Here is a 15434-nt window from a genome sequence, read left to right on the forward strand (position 1 = left end):
GTATGTTAAATCAGAGCTGTACATTTGGAGACAAGGGAAATCCCTAAAACTAGTAGGCTTCTATAGCAACCATCTGGGTGATAGCAAACTATGACAGCAATGTTATTTGTATGTGTTCTGCCAACAAATTGCTAGGAAAAAAGAGTTTGTGGATAGGGCAAGTGTGACATTTTCTGCAAAAATCCGGGTATGTCTTTACACAATGTGACTATGATGAAAGCTGTTTCGTTTCCCTGTTCTTCTGTTTCTTTTTCTTGCAAGTGATTATACTGCATCCGCCATGCAGTTTTGAAGAGATTCTAGACCTAGAGACGACAGACTAACTATGGTCCAAATAAGCTGAGAATTTTTATTAGTTATCTTCTTGGTTTGCTTCTATAGGGTAGGTCAGCAAAGAAGCACAAATATCATGCAATTCTGAATAAAAGTGTGGGGGAAAGGAGAAAACTGCATTCACAATGAAATTTTTAAAAGCAAAAAAAGTCCTGATGCAGATGTTAATAAGGACAAGGAACAGCTGCGTAACTCTGCATGCTTGGATAGACTGCTTCATCAAAATCTGCAGCACTTTTGGAAATTATGAAGCTCTTTATCAGCTTGTTATACTCCAGACTCTCAGAAATCTCTGTATTGTACAATAGTGCAATAAAGTGACAGCCGTGGGTTGAGCTTTGGAGCACCCTTTACCCCAATGAAGCACCGTAGCAATAAGAGGTTAATCATTCAGTGAACACATACATCATCAGGGCTGCATTTGGGATTCAGTTCCCAGAGAGCCCCTAGCCTGTACATGGCTTGGCATGGGAATGGAAGAGATCTCCAACACTAAACCAGACTGGGGAAATGTAGAATCCATTGCATGGCCAATAAGACAGCAAACCAAACTGAGTCCTGGCAGCTGGAACCGAATGCACACTGGGGTGGGGAAAGGACAACTCTTTGTCTCTAGTTTACAGCTAAAATCATGACTTTGATAGGATTTCAAAAGGGGGAGACACTATGCAGATTACAGCCTATATATGTTAATGGTTAGAGTCAGAATAAACAGTTCCCAGTCAGAAACGGCACACATGTTCTGGGGAGCACGTGAAATCAGTGGGATGTGCTTCCATCTAGGCATGCTGACAGGGCCGGTACTAGGGCTTTTTGTGCCCTAGGCAAAATCAGCTTCTGGCACCCCGGCACATGCGTCATGACGCATGCGTCGTGGCCCACGCACAACGCCGCTGCGTCCCCTCCACAAGCGGGAGGAGTGCAAGCCAAAAGCAGAGCTCAGGGCCCTCCCGCCTATGGAGGGGACGCTGTGAGCTCCTCAGCGGCTGCAGCGAGTGAGCGGTGGCAGCAGCAGCAGCGCCCATAGCTGAAGGCTTCAGCTACGGGCGCTGCCGCCGCACACTTGCTGCAGCCGCTGAGGAGCTCACAGCATCCCCTCCATAGGGGGGAGGGCGCTGAGCACTGCTTTTGGCTCGTGCTCCTCCCGCCTATGGAGGGCAGGCTGTGAGCTCCTGAGCGGCAGCGGCAGTGAGTGAGCGGCGGCAGCAGCACCCATAGCTGAAGGCTTCAGCTACGGGCGCTGCCGCCGCCACCGCTCGCTCATTGCAGCCGCTGAAGAGCTCACAGCGTCCCCTCCATAGGCAGGAGGAGCACGAGCGCGCGCCGTGGGAGGGCAGCGGTGGCATGGGGGTTTTGCGGGGCAGGCTGCCCAGCGCCCCCTCCATTTACGCGCTCTAGGCAATTGCCTAGTTCGCCTAAATGGACGCGCCGGCCCTGCATGCTGAATGCTGAGGTGGAAATCTCAGAAAGAAACTACTAACGGGTGAAACAGCAGAAGTATATGCTGATGAATAATTTTGAGAATCAAAAAAAGGAAAGTCAAACAGAGTTTCTCAAAATACAAAATGAAATAGGCCAGGGAATTAACAGAAAATAATTCTTAAATTCTTAAAACAAAAAGATCCACTTTCACAAGCGAGGTGTCCCAAATCTATAGCAAAATCTGAAATTAATAAAGATCAATCAGCTACTCTCTCCTTTTTTCATTACGGTACATCTTTTGAAGATAAGCTAAAGCATCCAATATGGATTGTTACACTGATGATTGATTAATGAAAGTAGAAGTGTTGCTTCTTCTTACTCCTTCCCTACCATATTCTTGCATTCTGTACCTGAAAATGATAATTTCAAGGAACACCGGATCCTAGGCTTGCACTGAACTTTCTTCACTCCCTTTCTCTGAGTTGGCTCTAACATAGTACCATTCTTTCTGGTTCCTAAACATTTGGAGCCCCTGCTAATTCTAACTCAAACGCTGCAATACTGAATACTGCTGCTACTCATATTTAACACTCGTACACAGTGTGCCAGGCATTAGGCCTACAGGCTGGTGTGTTTTCCTCTAAAACAGAGAAGGGACACACCCAGTACCACAATCAGGTCTGTATATCAAATAGGGGGGGGGGTTAAAGGAAAACACATAGTAACCATATAATATTTAAGGAAACAAATTGCCTAAGTTCCGTATGCAATAGATCAAGGTGAAAGAGCTACAAAACAATCCAGTTGCCTGATTATCCAGTATTTTAACATTTGGTGTTGGCATCGAGGACTGATACAGTGTGTGTGTGTGTGTGTGTGTGTGTGTGTGTGTGTGTGTGTGTGTGTTTTAGCTTTGTGCAGGGTTGGAATGTGAAACTAGAATGCCTCTTGGAATTTGAAATATTTTTCCTGTTCTGTCAGATAACGTAGGCCAGAGATGGCTAAAACTGTGGTCCTCCAGCTCCTTTCATTCCTGACCTTTGGCCATGCTGGCTGGAGTGGGTGGGTGCTGGAGTCCAACAATATCTGGAGGGCTACAAGTTCCCCACCCCTGATAAGCATCCCAAAATTCAAGCTTTTATTTTAAAGGTTAACCTTGGCCATCACATATTTTCTAGAGCTTTAGTTTCAATCCTCGAAAACAGCCTGACAGCCGCAGAAAAATAGGGGTTGAGATCATGACTGTTTTAAATTTCCCCCCATTTACGGTACCTTATAAACTCAGCTCTATCTTCTAGATGTAAAGCCTTTGCTACACAGCCATCCAAAAGAATCACATTTCTCCTATTTAAATTTGTAAAATGTGCAACACAATAGCTGGACCGGCAGCTTAAATGCATAACCCAAAATGGCCCAATACATTTCATTATAGGATGAACAGGGCTAAAATAATTTATCTCCTTTGCAGGGGATTTAAACTTTAGGGAAGAGCAAAAATGTCCTGTTCAATGAAACTACCAAAAAAAAAAACCACAGGAAAAAAGATTACATGGACAATATTGGAGGGGCAAATACTTACTGGCGCACACTTTCAATCATGTTTTCCATTGCATTCTCCCAACAGTAAGCTTTGACTGATTGTATATTCTCAATCATTTCTGCAGTGAGTACAAGTCTCTCATTGATCTTTCCTGCTCTCTGATCTCTGTAAAACAGATTAGCCCAGTTATGTTTAGTACCTATCTGTATATTCTTGATACCATTGGAAACATGACATAGCCTGGGCGGAAATGAAGCTATTTTCTGAGTTTTTCAGGAAATGCATATAATTGCCAAAAGGACCCAACTCATCACCAGTTTGAACTAACCAGGGCATTAAATGGCTACTGACCTACAGGTTTTATAATTTGTGCATGATAATAAACCTAAATTATAACTATCTTCCAAGTTAAGGTAAAAAGATAGACTTGGCACATTTGCTTCCAGAAGAAGAAGAAGAAGAAGAGGAGGAGGAGGAGGAGGAGGAGGAGGAGGAGGAGGAGGAGGAGGAGGAGGAGGAGGAGGAGTTTGGATTTGATATCCCGCTTTATCACTACCCGAAGGAGTCTCAAAGCGGCTAACAATCTCGTTTCCCCTCCTCCCACACAACAGACACCCTGTGAGGTGGGTGGGGCTGAGAGACTTCAGAGAAGTGTGACTAGCCCACGGTCACCCAGCAGCTGCATGTGGAGGAGCGGAGACGCGAACCCAGTTCCCCAGATTACAAGTCTACCGCTCTTAACCACTACACCACACTGGTGAGATAAATCCAAAAAAACCTCAGAATTGCTTCATAGGAACAAGGAGACCCTCTCCAAATTTTAGAGCAATTTTTTGCTCTTCAACAGATTCACATTCAATACTATTTCTTTTCTTTTTAAAGTCCACAAGGTGTTCTAAGCTTCTATAGCTCAGATGGCCATTTGATTTTTCCACTCCATAACTGTCTCCATCACCAATAGTTTGACTGCATCGGGGGGGGGGGTGAGGTTCATAGCTCCCCCTCCCTCACCAGGACCAACCTCCCATATGTCTCATTCTGCAATGGCCATTTCACCTGGTCACTGTGCAAGTTCATTATGTAACATTATATAATAGCCCTTGAATTTGCATCTTTTCCTCTTCTCTCCCTGTTCCTTTTCCCCCCTAGAATAGCTACCTGCGTCAGTAAACTTTCTCTGGCATATAGATAAACCCAACCTCACAGATCAAGCACCTGTGTTGATTCGCAGCAAGAACTGAGAGTACATCTGTTCTTTGAAAAATAATAATTCACACCTGTTTCTGCTTGTAGCAGCTATTGCTCTCGTGTGTGTGTGTGTGTGTGTGTGTGTGTCCTGTACATATAAAAGGCAACCCCCAACATTCCATCTATGCACCTCTGTAACCCCCCCCCCAATATATAAGTAGATTATTATTGCCATTATGGAGAAAAGTGAGGCAATATAATCATGGGTAAAGTTGTGGTTTGTGCAAAATCTGCCCTCGATTCCTAATACTGTGATCCAGCCCTCATTGACAGGAGTTTTTGATAGTTTTTTGGGGATTTTGGCAGAGCTGATGATGCTTGACGACTCTTTGTTCTAGCTGGATCAACAGATGAAGGCTTTATGGCAGCAGAACTTGCTGGAGTTATCAGGAGACTGTGGAAAGACACTGGTGTTCAAGCTTGTTTCAACAGATCAGGCTTAATGACTCAACAGCGTACTACTTGAATGACTTGAAAAGCATAGCCCAGTCTAGACATTCCTCTTATTCCAGGCCTTTGCCTAATTGGGGTGTTACTTGTATTTGTTATTATGCTATATATTTTTGTGCCTTTATATTGTAAACTGCCCTGTGACCTTCAGATTAAGGGCAATATAGAAACCTAACGAATAAATATCTTAAGACATCATTGTATGTTGTAAACCAACATTGGTTTCATTGACAGAAGGATCATATGCAAATGTGTAAATCAATAGCTGAATGAATTAACAATCATTAATGCATATGAAAACTTTGGTTCCTCTAAAAACTGGACGTATGTTCATGCCTAGCTTTGGAATATTCCCCAATTTACAAGTATTAAAGATATTCCCTCCAAATGTAAGATCCAATATATGGTATAAACATATACAATATGAGAGCCCTGTTAATAGCAAATTGTTGACAGGTTTTATTCAGAATCTGTCATTAGCAAGCTTTTAAAACCCTTAGTATTTGAAAGAAATACCCGCAATTGCTTTGTCACCTGTATTTCATCATCATTCGCCCTAGCCAGGCTTGGAAAAGGGCAACAAGAATTAGGAAACCAAGTCCACAAAACGCCGAGGCCTGCAGCATCTCGCAGAGAAGTCCCATCAGCAGCAAGACTTGTAAAGGTGCAATCCACACAAAATGAGCTAAAGCTAAACCCTGGGGAGGAAAATCACAGCATTGCTCACTGGTAGCTTGCAAAGATAGTCACATGAAAGAAAACAGGCAAGGGGGGGGTGGAGAGTTCTAGGCTTTTTCCTAGTTCTTCCCCACATTCTCCTGAGTCTCCATCCCCATTCTCCAACCTCATGTCCATCACTTAACTGATTCCCTCAGGCAGGACAAGAGGTTGGACCAGGTTTATTTTCCCCAAATCTGGGCCTACTCTCTATCCCCCCTGTACTGAACCATATCCAGTCTTTGAGAAAGAGGTAAGGAGTCCTTCCCACACAGTTCCCAAGTCACACTATCTTGATCTGGCTCTTTCCGAACAAATGCATTCATAATTTCATTCACATATTACGTTTTGTGTTGAGGGAGCTCTGGCTGGAGTGGCCCTGACCTCACTACTGCCATGCGCCACCCTATCCTTGCAAACACAGTGCCACTCCACCCACACTAACATGCTGTTGCTGTTTTCCCTTAGCATGAAAAGAACAGCAGTCTATCCCGTAACCCTATGCAATATGCCAGGCACAATGGTGGCTTCTGCCTTTCAAACTCATACTCTGTCAGGGCTGGCCTAAGGCATTTTGGTGCCTGAGGCAAATGACAAGATGGTGTGCACCTCCCGGTTCCATATACAGAAACCAGCTGGACTGGCGATAAAACCTTACTGAAACACTGATACAGCAATAGTGTTCTCCGCCCCACCTGAAGCAGCAGCCTCGTTTAGGTGAATCAAGACGTGCTGTGTAGCATACATAGTTTTGGTGCCCGAGGCAGTTTACCTCACTTTGTCTAATGATAGAGCTAGCCCTGTATCCAATTATTTCTGCCCATGGGGGCAGAATTAGGTACACTGCACTCCTGAGTAGTTTTGACTGTGTCTGTCAAACATCCTTGGGGGAATAGCAGTGAAGAACTGTTATGGCCTTGAGCGATAATTATCCACCCCTAGTCAAGTACGAAATTCACAGTGAAACAAGTACATATAGTGGTTGTTCGAGCAGTAAATCAGCGGTACATTGCCAGGCACACCCTTAGTCGGACCGGAGTGTGAAGGAATGTTGATGACAGAGTATGCCAAAGAAGATAACTGGCTGGGAACTGGCTATCACATATATTTCTCTGTATTTTGCTTTATAAGACACATCAGATAGCAGGGGGTGAGAGGTGGAATATAAGTATTTTAAACAAATAAATGAACCACTTGGATCCAGAAGAGTTGAGGCGCAAACCAAGCAGTGTGTGAGTAATATCTCTGTGCTAGCACACCTAATGCGGTGACATTTATCTTCTTCTGCTTTTTGTAATTAGCTCAAGCCACACAATTCACTAGAACTAATTCACCACACCCTCCAGTGATTCAAAGCACTTTAGAATGGCCTGGAATCTCAAAATACCCATCCTCTTGCAAAGAAATGCAACACAGTAAACATGATTATATTAGCACCAACATACTTCATCAAATTTGTTCAGATTGTTTGAAAGGAGGCTAACAAGTTGTCCTGTGCTTATATTGTCAAGGACTCTGCTTGATAATTTTAAGGTCTGCAAAACAAAAACAAAAAAGGATTTTAAAAAACAACAACAACAACCATCAAATACTCAGATGAAGCAGCACAAATACCATATAACACAGCTATTATCAACTAGATGTTAGTAAATGCCAATGGAATATTACTTCCTACACAGGAAAGCATTAATGTGTGAGCCTAGGCTTGTTTACTCAAAACTAAGTCCCACAGTATTGAAATGTGGTTTCCTGTTGTGTTTTATGAGTTCAGTCTGAGCTTATTTTATCTATCGCACTCTAATATATTCTGATACGATCACCATGCAAATACTGATCTTTTCCCCAATGCATCTACTGCTATTTCTAATTGCATTTACATAAGGCACAATATATGCCTGTTGTATTTGTCCATGGAGTTTTCTTGGCAGGGATACTGGAGTGGCTTGCCAGTTCCTTCTCCAGGTGGATCACGTTTAGTCAAAACTCTCCACTATGACCTGTCCATCTTGGGTGGCCCTGCATGGCATAGCTCATAGCTTCTCTGAGTTATTCAAGCCCCTTCATCATAACAAGGCATTGATCCATGAAGGGGAAGGACAGATTGTGAAGCTGAGGCTCCAATACTTTGGCCACCTCATGAGAAGAGAAGACTCCCTGGAAAATACCCTGATGTTGGGAAAGATGGAGGGCACTAGGAGAAGGGGCACTAGGAGATGGAGGGCACTAGGAGAAGGGGACGACAGAGGACGAGATGGTTGGACAGTGTTCTCGAAGCTACGAACATGAGTTTGACCAAACTGCGGGAGGCAGTGCAAGACAGGAGTGCCTGGCGTGCTATGGTCCATGGGGTCACGAAGAGTCGGACACGACTAAACGACTAAACAAAGGCACAATGTTGTATTATTCGCTTATACTGAGCTGATTCAGGTGCAACAGCCAGACCCTGTTTCGGCTGTCAGGTCTGAGCCTTAGACACTTAAGCATTTTCTACCCAAAATTGGAAACCCACTTCAAACCATTGTTTCCCATTCTGGTTTGGAAGGCATGCAATTACATTGCTGATTCCAATGTAATAAAAACATTTGGGGACAAGGAATCAAACACTATAGCAGTTTACCTGCTGCCTTGGTACCTCTAGTTTAACCACTAGGAAGTATATTCGTGGAGGGGCTGTCATTCAGTGGTTGTTATGCCCCCACAATATAAATCCACTTCTGAGGATCTGGTGGAAGATTATCTAGAGCCACCAGAAACTCAGGAGCAGCTCAGAAAAACAGCCAAGGAGAAGCCGGGACTGGCAAAAGTCCCTCCACACAGAAAGGAAGCTTGGCTTTTGAATTACAGGAGAATTACTCCCGAGCCCCCAGGAGGCAACAGTGCCTCAAGACAGGCGGACATCCTCACAGTCAGGAGGAATGTTTAGATTCTGAAGAGGACTCCTTGTGAGTTAAGGGCACTCAAGAGTAGGACCCTTCTCATCAAGAGTAGTCTCTGCAGAAACTAAGAGGTTGTGGCTGTTAAGTATAGTAACTTAAGTCACCAAAATTGTAAATGGTTGTATGCATTACTACTGTATGTGTTTATATTTGATTGGTTGGTAACTGAATTCTAGAGAAGTAGTTTTCATGTGATTGGCTGACATTGGTCACATTTGAGGTATCTAGTGAACGAGAGACTCCATTTTATGTGACACAAGATGACTTAGAATCCACTGTGAACACTGCTAAGTTGAATAGAGTGTTGGAGCACTTTTTTCTCTGCTTGTAAGAAAGGGAGTGAAGCTGCAGGAGAAGGTAAAAGTGGAAGACTCTCATAGCAGGTGCAAGGCACAGCCTAATTGAGATACAGAAGGCTAAGTGCTGAGCTCTGGAAAGAGAGGAAAATATAGTTGTTTGGAAGTTTGAAGAAGAGACTGTGAGCCCATGCTTGGAGAAGCATGTGTCTGTGAATATCATGTTTTAATTCATCAAAAAGTTTCTGCAATGTTAAAGTTTTTGAATATTAAAGTCTGCACATTGGTTTAATTTCCAAAAAAGGGTGTCAGTCATATGTATGATTTGAGCTTCCTAGCTGCATATTCGTTACTCTTAATTCAACAGTAGCTGAGTCCAGGGTGGAGTTCTGGTGGCTAAAAAGTCTCAATGGGAGGCTGGAACGCTGCTGAAACAATGTCTTGAGACCAGGTCTTATACCTGGGCCTGACTGTCAGCTTACATGGACCTGAAATTTGGCCTGCCCCTTGACCAGTCTTTCGCCTTTCGCCCCTGCCTAAACGTCTGCTGACCTGGACGTTGGCCTGCCCCTTGGGCTTGCCTCTCACCTTAGCCCTTGTTGGAACCAGTGTTTATCTGGAATTCTCACCATCCAGATAGCCAAGGAGGGTTGCAGATAAAATCCCTTCCCAGCCCTGTCAACGTGCAACTAGGGAACACTCATATTAAAGGTAGCATTTGGTAAACAACATCAGAAGCAGCCATCCCTCCCCTAGCACCAGGTATTATGCAAGGCTCCTGGTTGAGACAGGGGCAAAGCCAGGGAGGAAATCGGTGCATCCAATGAGAGCAAGGAGTGTGTGTACCTATGGATGGTCAGACCATTGCTGGTGTGGCGTGAACCATTCAGCAGAATTTTGCTGGTTATAACGCACTGAAATTCATCACAGATGCAATAAAATAGGAAACTAGTCTAAACTAAAATCTGGTATAATAGATTCAAAAAAACAGAATGTTCTGTTAACATAGGGTTGGTTTCCAGATCAAATAATCACATCTAGTATGAACTCAGCGCATGATTTATTTAGTTAGTTAAATGTGTGTACAGTATCTCTTTCCCAATCAAGGTCCACAAACTGCTGCGCAATAAATAACAAAAAAAACCCCAATAACATCAAGAAACAAACAACAAGGAAGCATATTAAAAACAAAAAAATAAATAATAAAAAACACCACATGCACATTACACAGCAGCCAGAAATGTTATAAACAGCATCTGAAAAGGTGTCTCTTTATACCATTGGACTGTTTCCACAATTGCAATGCGGGCCAACTATTAGGATCCAAGTCTTCCATGGATTTAATTGTGCTTACAGCTCATGTAAATAAAAGGCAAGTCCTACCTTTTTGTAGATTAAGCTAAACATTGCTATCCTTATTTGCATCCCGATGTGGTGGAGGCCAAATATAGCTGGGTGAAGCAGCAACATCCGCGCAACGAAGAGAAGGCAGAGTCCTATGGCTAAATAGTAAGCTATTGATCGTTCATGTAAATTGGACGGATCATAAGAAGCAATAATTCTCCCCAGCAAAAGAGGCTGCACAGATTTCGTTACTTCCTGTGGAAGGAGGGGGGAAGCGAAACGTTGATGTCAATAAAACTTGAAAACCCGCTGGCAGTCTTAATGTTAATATTTGTATAATTAAACTAAGGTTCTCATCCAATATAGCTTGTACATTGGGATTACATATCTTTTTTCAACACTGTGTGCAAAGCCTTGCTTCTGGTTGGCAAATGAATCCCCAAATCGCACCCTGCCAAATCTTTTAACAAAGACAACAATTTGTCAGTTAATTCTACCACAGTTATATGGTTGTTGGTTTTCATCTTCTTGTGGTTTGCGGTTCTTTCTCATTCATCTTTCTTTGCTGCATATGTGGGTGGGTGGGTGGTTCTGGGATAGACTTGCCTCAAGTGCTGGGTGCTGGGAGGGGGTGCTGAAGGGCAAATCTGCATGTGGCACCCAGTCTCCTTTCCAAAGTTAAAGCTAAGAGTTTGCCTTGAGACCTTGGTGTTTCCTTGAGACCTATCAGATCACAAGTGTCCTTTTGTATTCTGTCCTTTAAATGACCTGAGGCCAGTGGTATGCATCGATTTCTCATTATTTTGTGTAATCACTTCCAAATAGATCAATTGGCAGAGCTGCTATTCATACGGTGTTTTCAGAAATGGTCCGAAACTTAAACACTGAATTATATAGCTGATGTTTTAAGTACTCACATCCTTTTACATGATCACATATAATTTTACAAAAAAAGATACACAACAGACTTGTGTTGGACCAACACAGCAGTGTTTTTAGTATACAAAGAGTAATATTTATAAAAGAACAATTAAAAAGAGGCTTGGGCAGGTGTGTTTGAGCCCATTTAATTCTAGGATCAAGCACCAAAAATAATGATGACAGCTGTTTTTATATGTGTGTATGTAAGATTCAAGGGCAAGAATATCACAGTATTATTTCATATATCTTGAGATCCAAGAAACCTCTGTCATGGTCTGATATTTACAAATCATACCATTTGTGCAGCAGTGGGAATGCTACTATTTGCTAATGTTTGTTGTGTATATACCATATAGAGATAGCAAATACCTTTTCAGATTATTGTACCAAAGTGATTTATAGCACTTACGGGAATATTCAAGGAATGTCTACTGGTAACATATACTTTGCTTGCTGACCCTAAAGGGTGGGTGGGTGGGTGTCATGGAAATGATTCAGTATAGAATCACAGGTACAACAACTTCCTTGTTCGACTTATATTTTGGCAAGAAGAATCTCCACAGTGTGAGAATGTGAGCAGGCAGGCAAGTTAGACGACGATGCTACAGTCGGGCAAGTTTCTAACGCAGTGTATTTAGGTGCTTTGCAAAGGTACAGAGTCTGTACATTAAATGTATATTGCCTGTTTTCACACACTCCTTCGAAAACTGTTATACTTGGTATTCTTCATTCATTTAAACCATATCCCTCACTAGCCTGGCTGCAATGTGTCCTTGAAATCCAATACAGCTTTTTACTTGCATAGATGGAAGAGGTCTTTATAGTCCATTTTTGCCTTTGGCTCCACCCACCAATGCCATCTGATCCTTGGTCCAGAAGGGAATGTGACCCCCCCCCCCGGCTGAAAAAGATTATCCATTTCTCATTTAAACATAGCCCCATTATTGGTGCAACAGATCATGCTATTCAGAAGACAGTGGCATTGATGTGTTACGTCCTTACAAGAACGTAAGCTTGTTTTACCCAAGCTGTTGCATGCAGCATGAAAAATTACAAGGAAGGCATAGGGAAAACAGCAAGAATGAACAGACCAAAGAAACGGTGCAAGAACATTTTAAAAGGAGCAGGGAGGCCAAATGTTTCTTTCCTGCGCTTTCTGAAGTGAATGACAGGGAACTTCCACATATTTCAGCAGAGCAAAACAGGGGTGGGGAGTGGGGTGGATTAAACACCAGTTTCTAGCACTAGCTTTCCTCTTTTATGCTTGTCATGAGCATTGCATAGTACTGGAGTATCATGTTGCATAACACTGATTCACACACCTTGTTTTATTTGATAGACCATGATTTCTTAAGCAAATAGCAGTGTCGCAAGTAAACACATAATGAGTGTAATGACCTTTTTATGGCCCCAACATAGGATTTCCCCCCCCCCCCATTTAAAATTACATTTCATAGCAGAGTATTTTACACACATGCTTTCCACATGAAATCTTCGTACGCAACTACTGACAACTGCACTGTGGCATTCTCAAGTTTGGAACATTTCCAAATCTCTGGTTCAAAGGCCTCTGGAGTATTAGAGCAGCCGTTACTCTAGAGACAACTCCAGAAAAGAAGCATAAATAAAGTGAAATCTAGTTCCTCTGTTTCTTTATCAGTCCAGAAACAAAGCCCTAGACATCTACCTTCTCCCTATATGTGATGGGGGAGAAAGATAATGTCTTCTGTTTCTGCCTACAAGGTGCATTGATTCTGATCGTTTAGGACCCAAAACTTAAAACAGACTATTATCTAAAATTTCATCGAAACAAATGGTTTTATAGCCAAATAACAGGTGCAAGCCAAAGGCGATAACTCCTATTTTAAATCTAACGAAGTACTTCCACTAGTACATAATTTTTGCTTATGCAATGGCACTTCCCGTCCCTCTCCTATTCCAAATGTGTCCCCTGTCCCCTCCCCAAATCTGTTCCTTGAAGTGGGGAACCCCCAGAAAATATTTAGTGGGGTCCTTAGGGAGAGGAGTAGTATGGAAAGCTCCATTCCGCAGCCAGAGGTTCTTGCACTGGCAGAACTATTCTGTTGAATAGCACCCCACCGTTTTCAATAAGAAGTAATTGCACATGTGTTCTGGGATAGTGTTAACCAGGGTCGGGTATTAAGACCTTTAGAGGCCCCGCATATGTAATTCAAAATAAAAATGATGAGAACTCATAAAATAAAATTTCATTTTTTAAAAAATGAGACAAAACTATTGTGTGTATATGTGCATATAGCTCAGAAGGATACATCAATAATAAATCATAGATTTGATTGCAACACATGACAAGATCTGATTTCCTCACATTATTTTATGTTAGTAGAATGCTACCTGGTCTAGGTGAGAATAAGTAATAAAAAGCGAACAGGAAAATGGTAGAAGAGTCTGTAAGGAAGTCTAGGAAAGTTCTGGTTTTTTACCATGATGACTACTCCGGTGTTCTTTGAAAGATCAAATGTCATTTTTCTTCAAAAAAACATTTCTCAGCTTTTGGATAATCCAGCACTGGTGTTAATATACTATTCCATTGGGGGGTAAGAATGGAATAATTCTTCCTTAAGTAAAGACCGGACACACCAGTGAAAATGATGAATCTCTAGATCTCACCCAGTTATCTTAAAATTATACTCTAGTGGCCATGGTGTGCCATCTTGGGTGTTGATAAAGTTGAAGTGGCTAGAAAGCTCTCACTTCTGACTTAATGACCATTATTTACTTTTCTTTAAAAAATTCTGACTGGTTGGCTTAGGAATGTTAAATGTGGCTTTATATTTCTTACATTATTATTATTATTATTTTAAAAAAGAACTTTCTGATTTGGCCTCTTTGGTGAAATAAATAATTTTTTTATTAACATCGTTTCCCATGCCTGTTTTTGTGTTATTTAGAATGTGTGTTACTTAGGAAATGCATGCTAACGCACAGATATGTTTTAACAGGGTAATATATGTAGGTTCCAGTGGTTGTTTTTTTAAATTGGCTCCAATTCAATCAAACATGATTCCTGTAGGATTTTTAAAAATCCTGAAAGGCATTATTTCCTTGCTCTTTAAAGCGTCCCAGGCACAGGATAAAATGATGCAGGATTGCAACCCAACAAGCAAATTGGAATAAGGTAAATTCTTACCCCTAAATATAGTATTATTCCGTAGAACATAAATTTCCAGAAAAAACATCTTCTGAGAGCATTGATGAGTCTGGGTTTTTTCTTTGAAGCCAGCTCTCTGTCCCATTCTCTGGTGGGGAGAAAATACCATTAAGTTGTGTGACCAAATACACAGCACTGTGACTCTAGCATAGTTCAGCTCACCCAAGTATATCCAAGGAGATTTAGCTAGGTGACTGAAGAAATGAAGGCTTTGCAAAGACCCCAAAGATCTGATGCTCAATTACTTGTTAGCTCAATAAAAGTTCAAGTGTAGTTCAGCCACATATTTGGCAGACCTAAATACCTAGCTATACATCATCCTGCAGGGAGTTAATTCATTAAAAAGGTCACGTTGTATGTTTTAAAGAAACCTGTTGTACTCCTCGAGACTGATACACAAATAATAGGCAAATAAAGGCTTTGAATCCCCTCCAGTCTCCAGAAGTAAAAAGACAAAGACAAACTATTCTAAAGTATTCTATTTTGTGACTTTTTCAATGTGCTGAATATAAAGCATGTCAGCTACCGCTGAACATACTTTTTGATAGTATAATTTAACTATCCATTAGTCAGAGGAAATGCCCAAAAAAAGATTTAGCTTTGGCTGCAAACTTGAGCACAGTGAAGATCATCTCACTGAAATAAATAACCTTGGATGGGACAACTGTACCAGGTTTTGTCCAGTATAAGGAACCATTTGAGATCCAACAACCCAGTTCCAACTTCAATCATCACTCAAAAACTCAGCTGCAACTCAACCATCTATCTCTGCCCTGAGGTGCCAATATTCCCATACTTGCTGGATCTGTTCCCATAACTCCATCCAAGTAACTCCCCTTTCTTCCCACTACTATGGACACCCTTGGACCCAGGCCAGTGCAAGAGAGCAGAGCAGCTGCATCCTAGGCCTCAGGGGGTTAAGCTGGTAGGAGGGACCTGCCAGGGACCAGCTGTTGTTTGTTTGTTTGTTTGTTTGTATGTTTAAGTTTATAACTTTACTCTAGCAAGACTCCCTCAGACAAACCCTGCACAGACCT

The 15434-nt window shown here is 42.1% G+C and overlaps 1 protein-coding gene across 5 annotated transcripts in view; it reads right to left on the reverse strand.

Annotated features, from left to right (window-relative positions):
• CFTR (CF transmembrane conductance regulator) overlaps positions 1-15434 on the reverse strand; it is a 98242-nt gene that overhangs the window by 62188 nt on the left and 20620 nt on the right. For 4 of the 5 annotated variants that reach the window (XM_088676503.1, XM_060279580.2, XM_035127373.3 and 1 more), the window contains exons 3-7: positions 14377-14485; positions 10326-10541; positions 7156-7245; positions 5528-5691; positions 3335-3460 (exon numbers count right to left, since the gene is read on the reverse strand). In XM_088676503.1, coding sequence (XP_088532629.1) covers positions 3335-3460; positions 5528-5691; positions 7156-7245; positions 10326-10541; positions 14377-14485 — 705 coding nt within the window. Of the gene's footprint in view, positions 1-3334; positions 3461-5509; positions 5692-7155; positions 7246-10325; positions 10542-14376; positions 14486-15434 lie in introns of those variants that run through there. The other variant, XM_035127374.3, reaches the window with a different exon arrangement.

Source organism: Zootoca vivipara, chromosome 9 (genome assembly GCF_965207765.1).
Source record: "Zootoca vivipara chromosome 9, rZooViv2.hap1.1, whole genome shotgun sequence".
In the NCBI taxonomy this organism is placed as follows: Eukaryota; Metazoa; Chordata; class Lepidosauria; order Squamata; family Lacertidae; genus Zootoca; species Zootoca vivipara.